This window comes from Mauremys reevesii, linkage group 19 (genome assembly GCF_016161935.1).
Source record: "Mauremys reevesii isolate NIE-2019 linkage group 19, ASM1616193v1, whole genome shotgun sequence".
NCBI lineage: Eukaryota > Metazoa > Chordata > Testudines > Geoemydidae > Mauremys > Mauremys reevesii.
In genome coordinates, this window is record NC_052641.1 from 12,645,801 (window position 1) to 12,659,930 (window position 14,130).

At 44.0% G+C, this 14,130-nt stretch overlaps 1 protein-coding gene across 27 annotated transcripts in view; it reads left to right on the forward strand.

The window, feature by feature from the left end:
- LOC120386909 (collagen alpha-1(XXVII) chain B-like) overlaps nucleotides 1-14,130 on the forward strand; it is a 278,660-nt gene that overhangs the window by 79,659 nt on the left and 184,871 nt on the right. For all 27 annotated transcript variants that reach the window (XM_039506933.1, XM_039506934.1, XM_039506924.1 and 24 more), the window contains 2 exons: nucleotides 1,634-3,069; nucleotides 12,933-12,986. In XM_039506933.1, the coding sequence (XP_039362867.1) occupies nucleotides 1,634-3,069; nucleotides 12,933-12,986 (1,490 nt within the window). The remainder of the gene's footprint in view (nucleotides 1-1,633; nucleotides 3,070-12,932; nucleotides 12,987-14,130) is intronic.

Consider the following 14,130-nt stretch of genomic DNA (forward strand, 5'->3'; position numbering starts at 1 on the left):
ATAGGAAGATTAGGTGGCAATCTAGGAATAGGGATTGCAATTTATCAGTTGTGTTTATGCCAGGAAAAATATAACCCTCTTTATCTCCTTTCTGAATAGCTACTTTTCCCGGCAAGCTAATGGAACAAAGATAGCAACCCTGTGTGTGAAATGAAGAGTAGAATAGGGATAAAGGTCTGATCCAACTCTAATCCCTTCAGGAAAAGTCCTATAGCATTTAATAGAGAGGAAGCAATAGGGTTCTCTATAGACATTAGACTCTATCGAATTTAATAGAGAACTCTGTCCTTGCTATAGTATTCTATAGGTTGGCTTAAACATTCTGTGGAAAGATTTATTATGTTCTATAGGTCTTCCTTCAACTCCTAATAGAAGTCAATGGGAGCTTTGTTGTTGATTCAAATGGGAACAGAATTGGATTCTAAATACCCCCATTTCTTAATTAATTCTAAATACCCCCTCCCCCAGTTTTGCCATATCCCTGCCCAACTCCAGAAAATACTTGCCTTAACAGCTCCTCCTGCCCCACCCCCATCCCCACCCTCAAGGACCTTTGTCTTCCTCCTTCTCTTGAGCTCTCAGCATTCTCCCAAGTCAAGCATTGTGGCCCAGCTGGCAGCCAATTGGATGTAATTTGTGCTGATGTTGCCTGCTAATCAGTTTTAGACTCTCTTCTCTTTATAAGCAGCCCCTCTGACCATGGGGCCAGGAGCCAAAGGATTCTGCCTCAATCTGCCCATTGCATGCCTCTCACCCAGGATAGTGGACATCAGCCTATTCAGCTACCATCCAGGTTAATGTTCATAACACTTCATATATGTGTATGGTCCTTCCAACTTTTGTACAAAATTTTAAAGCTCTGTGATCATCCATTTTAACTAATGCTACAAGGTGAGACCTTCACTGGCTCGGTTAAGCCTAGATGCAGCCGCCTTATGCCTGGGATTACTTTCTCTTTAAAAAAAAAAAATAAATAAATAAAACTATTAACAACATGTAGTATCATCAAAGGCCACGGGTCTGTCATAAGTGATGGAGCTGGTGTGTCTGGAAAGATGGAGATATGGGTCTCAACTCCATAAAATTCTGCTCCCTACCCTCTGTGAGGAAAAAAATTTTTAGTCTCAAATCAATTTTTTTATTACGTGTCTGACTACGTCAAGTCATAACTCAACTTCTGCCAAATGGTTATATCCAACATTAAATCCCAAATGTGTGATATTGGGGCTTAGGAGGAAACATTCCATGGGGGTAGGTTATATCCCAAACTGTCTACTGTGACTGGGTTTTCTTCCACCTTCCTTCAAAACATCTGACCCGGACCACTGTTGGAGACATGATACTGCTAGATGGACCATGATTTTGGTTCATTATGGCAATTCCTATGAGATACTGAACTGACAATGTATGGGCTCCTAGCCTGGAAATCACGACAAAATAGATGCATCCATGACCTGACTGTCTCTTTTAAACCAGTCTGGGTGGAGCGGAAGGTAGGCACAATCTATAATCCACCATTTGGGGTCCAATCAGCTGCCCATGGTGCCCTTGGAAAAATTCTTATTGACTCAGATTGTGTTGGATCAGGCTCTGGTTTGCCTAGGTACTCATGCTCTTTGTCCCTCTCTTTCAGATGTGGACATTCTTCAAAGATTGGGCCTGGCAGGGAAGAAGCCATTGAGTGCGTGGTCTTCATCACGCTCGGTTCCTCAGGGGGTTATCCCTTTCAAATCGGGGGTCATCTTCACTCAGCGAGCACGCGTCGAGGCACCCATTAGTACCATCATCCCCACTGCCTTCGGCACAGACTTGGCCCTAGTGCTGAGCTTGTGCTCCCACCGCATCAACAATGCTTTTCTATTCTCTGTCAAGAGCAAGAAGAAAAAACTGCAGCTGGGGGTCCAGTTCATCCCCGGGAAGGTCATCGTGTACGTAGGCCACAAGCGCTCTGTATATTTTGATTACAATGTTCACGATGGCCACTGGCATAACATGGCCATTGACATCCGAGGCCAGATGGTAACTTTATTTACTTCTTGTGGGAAGCAAAGACTACAGGCAGATTTGCATTTTAAAAAAGATGAGGCATTGGATCCACAAGGGTCTTTTCTCTTAGGGAAAATGAACCAGCACTCGATACAGTTTGAAGGCGCCATTTGCCAGTTCGATATTTATCCTTCCGCCAAGGCAGCTCATAATTACTGTAAATACCTGAAAAAACATTGCAGGCAAGCGGACACCTTCCGGCCGAATCTGCCCCCGCTTGTCCCGCTCTTGCCCAGGGATCCCAGTGCCTCCCCAATGGCCCCTCTGCAGCCTAAGTTCTTGCTACAGGGTTTGAAGAACCTGACCACTGTGATCCCAACATTAGAGCTCATCAAGATCACAACACCCCTCAAGACTCCAGTTACAGTGTCCACCACCTTGGTCCCATATAAGCTGCTTTCTCCAGGGTCAACAACCAAAGCAGCCAAGGTTACAATCGTGCGGTCTACCATTCCATCGAGTACTGATATGCAGCTGCCGGTCCATTCGCACCCTCAGACTACTACAGCAGCCCTCAGGATATCCCAACCCTCTTCCAATGCAAGTTCACAGAAACACTCCCTTCCCACAGTCAGAAACATCCTGCCTGCTGGCCAAAACTCCACTGCCATCAGCAGGAAAGAGTTGGAGCAAGAGACCAAAAAGATGATCAACCAAAAAACATCCACCAAGCCCTCTGAAACCCCCAGCACTGTAAAGCCAGTGAGGAAGAAGATTGAAAACACATCTAGAGACGTCCACCCCATGACCATGAAACAAAACCCGGAGAACCTGACCAGTGGACCCATTTCAAAAATGCTATTGCCACTACCAACCAGGAAATCCGTTCCTAGCCTAGTTCCTGTACTTTACACCAAATCAACCCCTGGATCTGTTCTTCATACCTCCAGAACCAGTGTGCAAGCCTTCAACCTCACAACCCCTGCTGCTGTTGATGGGTTTCAGGTCTTTGACCCTGTTGGACCCACCCTATTTCCATTTTTACTGGGACTTCCTGGATCTAAAGGAAACCAAGGTCCCCCGGTAAGTTTAAGTTTTTAAATATATTCATGGTGTGGTCCAGTGAATAGGACTCCCAGACCAAGGGTCATATCTGCTATCAACTTGCTAGACCTGCCTTGGGCAAGTCACTTCACCTCTCTGGTCTTCCATTTCTCCACTTATCAAAAGGGGATAATATTTACCTAGCTCTGTAAAGTACTATGAGGTCTACATAAGTCCTAAATATTATTGTTAAACTAGAGAGATGCCTGAACTACTAGGTTCGTATCTGAACTTCTCCAGACAGGTTTGGACTGATCTCTGCTCTAAACAGGGTTGATATGAAGTGAACAGCAGAAGTTGATAAGGGTGTCAGCCTTGACTTAGAATCTCCAGGGTGTTTCCTTTGTGCCACTCTACAGAAATACATTTTCAAGATCTTCTGTTCTGGGCTTAACCAATGCATTGTGCCTCCCTTTCAGTGTATGACAATTTAAGAAGTCTATTTGTAATATTACAAAACCAGCCAGTTAAAGTGTGGGGTGCAATATATTTCAAGTGTAGTTTAAAAATACTCCTTGGTTTGAATATCACAAAAAATGGCCCAAAATAACTACTGGTAGTCCGTTTTTGAAAATCTTGGCCATTGTATACACAATGCATATTTTCAAACAAGGGACCGGTAGGACAAATGGAATAATGGAGAAAGCACTTTAGAGAAAATCAATATTTTTACGGGGTAACTTTGCAGAATTCAATTTTTAAAATAATTTTGATGAATAATATTGATGTTTGTGTTTAAGCGTTTTTCTATTGTTACCTATTTAAATTTTCAGTTGTGGGAAATTTATGGTGAAGTCTGACGATAATCATTTAATGACAGTAGATGTTGAGATTCAGAAAGTTAAAGCTTTATAACCATTAAAACACAAATTGTCAATATCATATGTCAAAATATATAAAGTAAATATCCTTAAATCAAACTCTAATAAGGTCTCAAGCAGCTTTTTTCTTTCTCTGCCTGTGTACATTTCAATCTTTATCAATGGAAATATTTTTTGCCTGTGTGTGTATACAGTGAAATTGACATTTACTGACAAAAATCTAATCCTTCCAAGCCTACTTATAAATGTAACTACTGCATTCACACACAATAACCATTCTTAAAAGAATATATATGTAGGCCATAAAAAAGTATACCTATATTTTGTAATGCCAAAAGCAATTAGGCCACCTTAAGGACTATCTGCTAACTCTTTTTGGATTTTTTTTTAAAAATACAAGAATGCAAACAAAATCTTTCAGCTGACTAGCTTCTGAGAAAATCTTTATATTGAATCCTCAGACTTTTGTTATATTGCAAATGTGGGATATGTGTGTGTTTGTATATATCCATATAAAGTAAAATGCTCCCAGAGACATTCCTTGATTGCCAAGTTCCAGCCCAGAGCTAATTTTTACAGCTGACTTCTTAAAATACTGAAAGAAGGGTTTACAATGGAAAAATGGAGACAAACTTAAGGAACACCATTAGCAATACTTCTGTCTGCAAATGTACTGCCTATTGTTACTTGTAACACCTCCAATAACAATGGCCCTGATCCTGTAAACACCACATTCTTAACTTTAAGGTTTGGGGACAATCTAAAGTTATAATTTCAGACTTGGATCTAAGGTGTTGATTGTTACCTGATATTTTGGATGTGGCATCACAGACAGATCTCAGTTTGTTCCAATGTTCCTTTGTGTGACTGAGATCTCAAGGTTGCTACTTCATCACGGTTGCATGCTGCCAGGAAACTGTAGACTCCTCTTTGATTTTTATATTTATAGATATATTTATATATATGAAATAACACACCCTCCAATTGTTGACGGTGAGTCAGGAAGTCTCCACAACTTCCCTGTGTATACAAAACTGTCTCCTACAATTTCTTTTTTCTCCATGAGTGAAGAGCCTATGTATTTGTGGAGATTTCCCCATAAGCTTATTAGTTAGCAGGAATTCAATCAATGATTGTGCACCCCTTCTCCAAAAATATGACGTACCTGTAACTGATGGATCTATAGCTGGTCGTTCAGGGCTCTAGTGAACTCTTGGCCTCCCCTCTCCAACTCTTTGCTCCAAAAATAGTCTGAGGGTGAACATACTAGTCTTATTCTTCCTACTCTCCCCTCCTTCCCCCACCCAACATGAAGAGCTTGTTGTTCAAGTAGAGTGGAAAATCCCACTCAGCCTGTGAATCACAGCAAACAGACTGATGCAGGCCACGGTGGGCTTAGGCAATTGATGGCAGAAGTTTCCATCTGCTCAGAGAACAGTTAGGGTCCTGGATCTGGGGAAAGGAGAACAACTAAGCCGCTGCCTGGCTTCATCCTCTTTGACTTCTGGAAACAAAGTGAGCGCATTAAGAGGGAAAGGTTATAGCTGCATTGGAGCAGGCTGCTGTGTACTGTTTGATATCGTCTGTGACTCATTTGGGGATCTCTGTGTGACACTTTGTTGAAAGCTTCACCTCGACATTGGGCCGGGGGAAGAAAGCACTGAATTAAGATGACATTTTGAGAAATTAATTTAGCATTTATGTAGCCAGGCAAGTGCATTTCAGAATACGAGCGCTGATAAATGCTTCACGGTTGAGTAATTACTCTGGCACCATCTCCATGTTATTGGGCAGACATTTTTGATGAGGTCACACTCTCAACACAGTACTTCCTGGTCTGATATGTGATAGCTCAGCCAGTCAATCTTGCCTTGATTAAGCAGATTACAGGCTGAGAACCAGCAATCACTGTGCACTGCATCTGGCACGAGGGTGGAAGGAAGGAGAGGGTGTTAACTAGTGCAATTGTTGTCTGATAGAAGGTTCCTTCATTACAACTATTGGGGATATTCTCCCCTTCTCTAAGGGAAGCCCCTGGGAAGGTGCTCTGAAAACAGTCCATTGCCAATCTCTAGGGCAGGATTTGTGGGCAGGCATGGAAGAGTCATGGTGTACAGACCTCAAGAGATAAGAAATGGGGCCCATCCTGGTCCACTCCTGGAAAGGGAGCCCCTGCATGCTGTTCAGCTGCCATTGTATAAGCTCGCTTAAGAGCTGTGCTGGCATAGGCTCCCTCCCCTGCACTTACAAGCTCCCCCTCCAAGCCACGGAGGATGAGTTAATGTTTCAGAGAGCCACACTGACTCCCATGCAAACTTCTGCTGGAAACTTACCCTGTTGGAAGGGAGCATGCTGAGTACAGCAGCTCCCCCCCGGGTCTGGCTCCTTTCCAGAAGACTGATAGTTCCCAGCTGCCCACCTCCTGCTTTAAAACCTAGGAACTGTAATGATGTGGTGCTCCCAAGTGTGGTCTGTTGCTGAAAAGGGGTGAGGATGCTTTATTGTCTCTACTCTCTCCTTTCATGAGCACAGGGCCCTTCATGCCCTCTCTCTAGCTCTTCTGCTGCTAGGCTGGGGGAATAACTTTCATTCTGCTTTGGTACCATTTTACACCCATTTTATCCAGGTGTAAAGGATGACACAGATGCAAGGCAGTGGTGAATCAGGCCCTGCAGTCTTTGCATATAGCACAAAATAATATCAATATAATCCTAGATTTACATAGGTCCTCTCCTCCCAATTGGCCTCAAAGCTATTTACAAACTTAACTGCTATATACAAACTGTATGCTGAAAAGATCCCTTTGCTAATCAATAAGCTTCAGTTACCTCTGGGGTAGAGCGCAACAGCTGTTAAGCAGACCACAGCGGGGCTAATGCAACAGGATATGAAGACACATCCCATATGCAATTAGAACTGCAGCATTAACGCCTTAGGAATTTAGGGTAACGATTGTTTTTTACACAATGGAATTTGGCCAGAACGCCAAGATTAACAGCCTTGTTTTGTTTTTCAAAAGTGCCATGGGATCATTAATGACCACAAAGAGACAGAATTTGTGTCTTAAATGTTTTCTGGGCAGGAAAAAAAGGAGCAAAAAGGCTCCCAAACACTATGCTGTGTCACTAGCTCAATAATGACTCAGTGGCTGGCAATCTTTCCTCTGACTCATCAGCACTACTTCCCACAGCACCTATAAAGTCCAATGCTGACCCAGGCTGACTTTGTTTGGCTTTTAAGAATTGATGAGAGTGCAGCCCGTGGCTACAGGTAATATGCAAAACCACAAAAGAAAATGACATTCTGTTAATGCATCAGGTCTTTGAAGCAGGCTCAGTGTGAATAAATTGAGTTCTCCTGCTGATTACTTACTGGGCTTTTGTATATAAAATATATGGCAAGATATAAGGGGACTTTTCCCCATATGCAATAAAGCAGGAATTCCATAGGTTCTTGCCAGCCTCAAGAGCAAAGCCCAAAAGACCTGAACGGTGTCCTGAATTTATATGCATCATTGGGGATTTTAATACTTTACTCATGCTGAAATGTATGGTGGAGCCGCCTGCAACTGTCTGAAGCCACTAAGAGGATGTGGTGCCACTGAATAACACTAGCGGTACAATTGAAGTGTGTTTAATACTCAAGTCACAAATTTTACCGGGGGGAGGGGCAGGAGGAGAGAGAGGAGGAGCTGGGGTGTTTTCACTGAGTTTTAAAATGTCCTCATCAGAAAAATCCCAACATAAGAGTGCACAGTCATTGCCTGCAAGATACTGTTTGTAAAGATATTGTACACAGGTTGCTTTTCACCAGAGGCGGCTCTATGTCTTTGCCACCCCAAGCACATCAGTCTGGCAGCCTTCGGCGGCATTTCTGTGGGAGGTCTGTCGGTCCTGCACCTTTGGCATACCCGCCGCCGAATTTCCGCCAAAGCGCGGGACCGGCGGACCTCCCACAGAAACGCCACCGAAGGTAGCTTGACTGCCGCCCTCACAACGACCGGCATCCCACCCCGCCCTGGCTTGCCGCCCCAGGAACGTGCTTGCTGCGCTGGTGCCTGGAGCCGCCCCTGCTTTTCACCAGTTTGGTGAATCCTGGATGTAAAGTAAACTTGGTTCTGAAGTGTTTTGCTTTTGCTGAGACTTTCTCAAGCAGCTCAGGGATCCTTGAGCTTCCTCAACAGGATGGTGGGGAAATGGAAAGTTCTTTCTGGGTCAGGCCCTTAATACTGAGAATAGGGACTCTGATTAAATTCATCCTTGTGCAGAGGGCCAGCGCAAACTCTCTGCTACCACTGAAGTCCCACTTAAGCTTTGCTTTTTGAGGGCTTAAATGGGACATAAGTAATGCGTAGACTTAGTGCAGGCCCCCTGCACAGACATGAATTTTATCCTCTGTGCACACCAGAAAAAAAGTGGGCTTTTACTCTCTAACCTAGTTGAAAGCAGGAGATGCCAAACTGGGTAGGAGGGAGAGTTCACCAAACTTTTTCAAACCTTCAGAATTGTTTTAGGCAGAGATTCAAGTGGGTTCTAGTATACCTAGTTTGTCTATCCCTACATGAAAAATGCCTAGCAGGGGGAGATGTTCTTCTAGATGCTGAAGATGGATCTTTTGGACAAACGAATATATAAACTTTCTCCTTTTCCATCCTGTTGTATGATGGGTCATTAGTTCCAATGTTGCCCCTTCCCCCATCCCAGCCACTTCAAAGTTAGTGCTCTCTAGTGATACAGACTGCTTTATTGAGTTTGTATCAGCACCACTGTAATTCAGAGCAGCATGTGCTTGAAAGAGGCCTCAAATATATGAAAAATGGTGATGGAAAAGAGGAAAAAGACAAAACACAGACTTACCGTCTGAAAGGGTAAAGCCACTCCTCAGAAAGCAGCACAAATATAATGGGTGGGAAAGCTTTGAAATGTATATATTTGTAGTTTATTTTTGAGATAGTTTCTATTGTTTCTCTGAGAAACAGGAGAAGAGCAGTATTGTTAAATTACATTTTTATCTTCCTTTTCATCCCCAAAGTCCTTGTAGGGTTGTGCAAACTGTACAGAGACGATTTTGCTCCCCATTGAGATGCAGCCGCCTCTTGGGGAGACTGTAGCACTCCAGCAACACTGTACAGGAGGTTAGGACAGGAAGTGAAGAAGAATACTATCTCCAGTTGCAAGAGCTGAAGACGTCTAGGGAGATAGAATACAGCCCTTGGTGTCCTGGCAAAACTCTGTCAACGATGCCTCTAGATCAGGGGTAGCCAACCTGAGCCTGAGAAGGAGCCAGAATCTACCAATGTACATTGCCAAAGAGTCACAGTAATATGTCAGTAGCCCCCCATCAGCTCCCCGCCACTCCTAGCATCTCCCACCCACCAGCAGCCCTGCCAATCAGTACCTCCCCGCCCCATAGCTCCCGATCAGCCATTTCGTGGTGTGCAGGAGGCTCGGGGGGGGGGGGGGGGGGAGAAGGAGGGAGGGCACAGCAGGCTTCAGGGATGGAATGGGGGCAGAGCCTGTGGCAGAGCCAGGGGTTGAGCAGTGAGCACCCCCCCTCCCCCGGCACATTGCAAAGTTGGCACCTGTAGCTCCAGCCTCTTAGTCAATGCCAATACAAAGAGCCGCATAGTAACTTCTGAAGAACTGCATGTGGCTCCAGAGCCACAGGTTGGCCATCCCTGCTGTAGATCTGTGGACACCTGATGACCCTAAAAAGTCAGGCTTATATATAGATCTCATTCAATGGGTAGCTCCTGCAGCAGCACAGCACCCCCAGCCTGTATCACCATGCTGAGAAGTTGGTTCAATAGTGATTCAGAGGGAAGAGAGCCAGCTCCTGAATCCCCAACCCCAATTCCTGCAGCAGTTAGGTATTCTTTGAAGGCTTCCCATCCCAGGATGAATGAGCTCAGCCTTGCTCAGCTATGAGATCTGAAGGGCTCCCAGAAGATGGTTGTATCACTGCAGACAAAAGAGGCAGTGTGTGTGTGTGAGGGGGGGGCGTAATGAGATGGGAGAGGCAGATGGACAAGTCAGCTGGGAAAGCGGCAGGATGAAATGTTGAGGTTTCTGATGTCCTCAAGGTCTGGGTATCTGCAACTTCAATCAACCTGGTCAAATTCTCTGCAACTTGAAATTCAGGAGGCTAGAAATAAAACTCTCTTCTCAATCTTGGAATCTCAATTTTGCTCCCGAATGTTTCCCAGAAGCAGCACAGAATACATCCTATAATCACTTGGTGAAAACAGTTGTCATTCATGCTACTGTAGGAAATTATGAGAAGGGTTAAATTTTCTTGAGGCCACCTTCAGTTATTTCTCAAAACTATCTAGGCTTATTAGGTGAGCTCAGCTGCCTGGCAGGAGAAGAGAGCATCTGCATCACCTACTCCAGGCTCCTTAGGGATTCAAATTGGATTGTATAGAAAGAGATAGATACTGGTATAACTTGGAACAGATTGGACATGGATCAGTGGAATGACGGGACGTACCTGTTAGGTGGAGGAGGGAAAGAAGTAACACAAAGCCCCGTATCCTATGTAGTATATTGGACCTAAATTATGCAGTAGAGATCCCAGAATATGGAGCACTGTGTACCCTACTCTGACCACCATTCCCTGACACTGAAATTAGTACAGTATCTTGTGGATTTTTTATGTTCAGTTTATTTTAAATTCCCCCCAGATTTTGGAGAGTGTGGTATTGAAAAGGTGTAACTGGGTTGCAGTAATTATTAGAGGGAATCAGGGCTTTTGGTACCAAAGACTGTGTCTGGGGAAGATGGTTTTGGTTTTTGGTACTCAGGATGCAGTTAGAATTTTTGGAGAAGGCCTGCATCTCCTTCCTCCCTCCCTCTTTTGGGACAGAGGTGGAGATGACGTTAAATGATGGGAGGGGTGTTTGAATTCTTTGTTTCAACTGGATGTTGCTACGGAGGTTGGTGGGATAGGGGAAATGATCTCCCCCCATATGCGTCACTATTATTCCAAGCAACAATGGATGAGATGTTTCTGCTGAAATGATCAGGAGTGGATACTGACATTTTAAATTGTCGACATTATACTTCAGAGTCGACATTCTGAGCTGGAGGGGAGCAGTTCACAGAAATAATAGTTTCAGGATGTCTGCAGACTCAGTTAGATATCACTGCATCAATTATATTTCATTCATCTTTTGATAATTATCTTCCCAGCTACAAGGGTTGGGGAATTTTTTAACAAAAGCTTGGATTCCGGCGCAGTTATTCAGCAGACTGATTCAAACAAAAAGCCTACAATTATGTGGTTGTGCAGCTGCATAATGACATTATATGTGGTGTTCGGAGTTAACACAATGGCAGGTTAAACTGATATGTGTGTATAGCTTAACATAAGGATCGGTTGTATCAGTGGGGGCTGCTTATATAAGGAACACCAATACTGTATTAGCGAGTGATGGGCATCTCTCGGATCAAATAATCATCCAATAATTCAGACTAGGAATCAGGCTGGGAATCTCAAGAACAAGGGAATAGCAAGCAATTGACATTTGAGAGTGCACTAGAGCTTCCACTGTGATGAGACATTATCCCTATCAAGCTGCAGGATTTTACACCTTTAGACCATGCATTCTTTTGATATCTTCATCACTGTCTGGTTTCACCTGAGCCAGCCACACTGCAGAAAGAGAGATGCTAATGCATTCAGTGCCAGTTCAAATTAGTAGCTTGGAGGGACTGGGGAGAGGAAGGGGATTACCTATACATATTTTAACCTCTGCAAATTTTTGCATTTGTTTGGACCAAGGTTCAGTTTTATCCTGAGATCTGTGTTAGGGATCTTGAACATTTAACTCTTCCTTTGGTGCTGCAGTCTGCACAGACTCTGAGTCACCTGTGTTGTTTCACAAGTGGCAGAGTCAGTTTTGTGATGTTCTTAACTTGTGAGAGCAGAGCACCATGTTAGTCTGCAAAAAAAAATTGTTTGGGGAAGGAAGGATGTGTAGGGAGCAGGAACCGAATGGAGTACAGCATGCACCTGCTCGGCAGCAGATCTGATCACTTCCCACTCGTAGTTCTACTTTTGGTAAAAGGTCTTTGGACTCCGGAGCAGTTGGAAAGTTCAGGCTGGGTTCCAAAGATTCTTTAGCCTTCTGCTCTTTCTCTCTCCCTGCCCCCCACTGAGGAACAAAACCCATCATTCGTAACAAGTTACTTTAATATTAATCCCCAGTGAGACGCGTTTTAGCTAACAATTATTAATGTCAGTGCTGTAAAAAGGGTTGCAAGAGTGATTAGGAGTTGCAGCTCTCTCTGGAAATTTGGATTCTCCAGTCCATTGAGAATAAATTTAAAGAAGGATTTTACAGGTTTACTTCAGCATCTTAAACCTCATTATGTTCCCCTAAACTGTTACAGACCAGCAGGCAGCAGGCAGCCTATAACTCTGTTCTGTTGTAACCCAGCATCCAAAAATCCCCACTGCTTTGACATGACTAAATTTACCTCTTCGATATTGCAGCACCATGTCCAGAAACTTCCACCATTGACACCAATTGTATTACTTTTGCCATATAATATAATATCTAGGAGAGTACAGAGCTGTGGTGTGATTCTCTCTTTAATATCACAGTTCCTCTAGGAGCATATACTACAGAGATGACTGTTTCCTTAGCTTTTGTATAATATAACACACTACGTGCCTGCTTCTTTCAACATTGAGATGAAATTTGTGTTACCTCTGTTACAGTGCAGAATCCAGGAAACTGAAACACAGCTGTGATTAGAGAAATAAAGACTACAGCAGCAAGATGAAAATGCTTTGTCTCTGCTCTATTGAAATACATAGTTCTGTGACTGGTGTGCATAGTTTTTATTCCTTTACAACAATAGCATAAGTTGCATGAAAACTCTGGGCTTTGTGCCATAACTGGTCTTTCTTCCTCACTCCTGCTCCAAACAGTTAGATTCTGGCTCTTCCAGAACTGTTGTCATGAGCACGGTCTTCTGTATAACTGTAAATAATATTTCTTTACCTCTTTTCTAGGGCCCCCCAGGTCTACCAGGCTTACCAGGCCCACCTGGCAAGAGAGGCCCACGGGTAAGTGGTTTTTGTGTCTACCCCTGCACCTTATTGCTGGCATCTTGTCTTTCTGTGCTGCTATTCTCCATGCCAACACATGGTTCTACCGTAGTGATTGAGCTAGTGATCACTTTGAGCACAGCTGTTGAGGTCTGGCACAGTTTAGAGCAAAGATTGGCTTCCCTCCTTTCCCCCTCCCCTATCCAAGATTTTCAGCAGGCCAAACTTCTCCTGCCATGGTCTGGGGAAGGAGCAGCCTGACCTGAGGTTTGGCATTAGGCTATCAGTGGGACTGTTGCTCTCTGTCCTTATCTTCCCACGTTCTCTTTAGTGTCCAACCTTTTATTGTTACAAAACACACACAGACATTTGATTTGACCATGCTTCTTCTCTGGCCTTTATCAATCAGGTCTCCAAACCAACTTCCTCTCACCTCTGAATTTTGCCCTTGGACACAATGCTATCTGAACGGCTCCTATAATAAAATTCATTTTAATTGATTTCCTCTCAGCTTAGCTGTGGCGGACCCAGAGAAAGGACCTCTCTGACCTGCTTCTTGTCTGTTTCAGAATCTAGGGCAAAATCTCTAACCTAGTCTTCTGTGTATTTTCCCTTCTACCCCATATCTGCTCAATTCAAATACAAACATGACTAAGAGTCACAAGAGCCATCCTGGGGAAATGCCTCATCCCCTGAAACACCTGGGTTTTTTGAGTCCTGTAGTCAGCTAAGTTACACAAAACTTTTAGCATTAACTCAGCTGCAGCAGCAGCTATTGCAGTACGAAGCAATTCTATACCTGTGTTTTTAACAATAGGCGGCGATTCTTGTGGTAACACAATCTTGTCTCAAAGCACAGATCTGAGTGTGGATCCTGAACTCACATTCTTGCATGCTGAGTTGGGGGGATTGGCGCCCTTGGCCTCTAGGGTGGGAGCGGGAGGAAGGATCATTTAATATCATGATCAAATCACCTCTTTCAGTTGACCCTTGAGCTGCCAGAGTTCCCACTGGTGCCAAAGGGAACTTTAGCTAGAAAGATCCGTCAGCCCCACATGAGGCCTTTGAAAGATGGCTTTGAGGGCAGAAAACAGGGGAGTGCCAGGGGGCGCTTGTGTTGCAGTCCAGTGAGATTCATGGTAAATAGGCGTGGTTAAGTGTA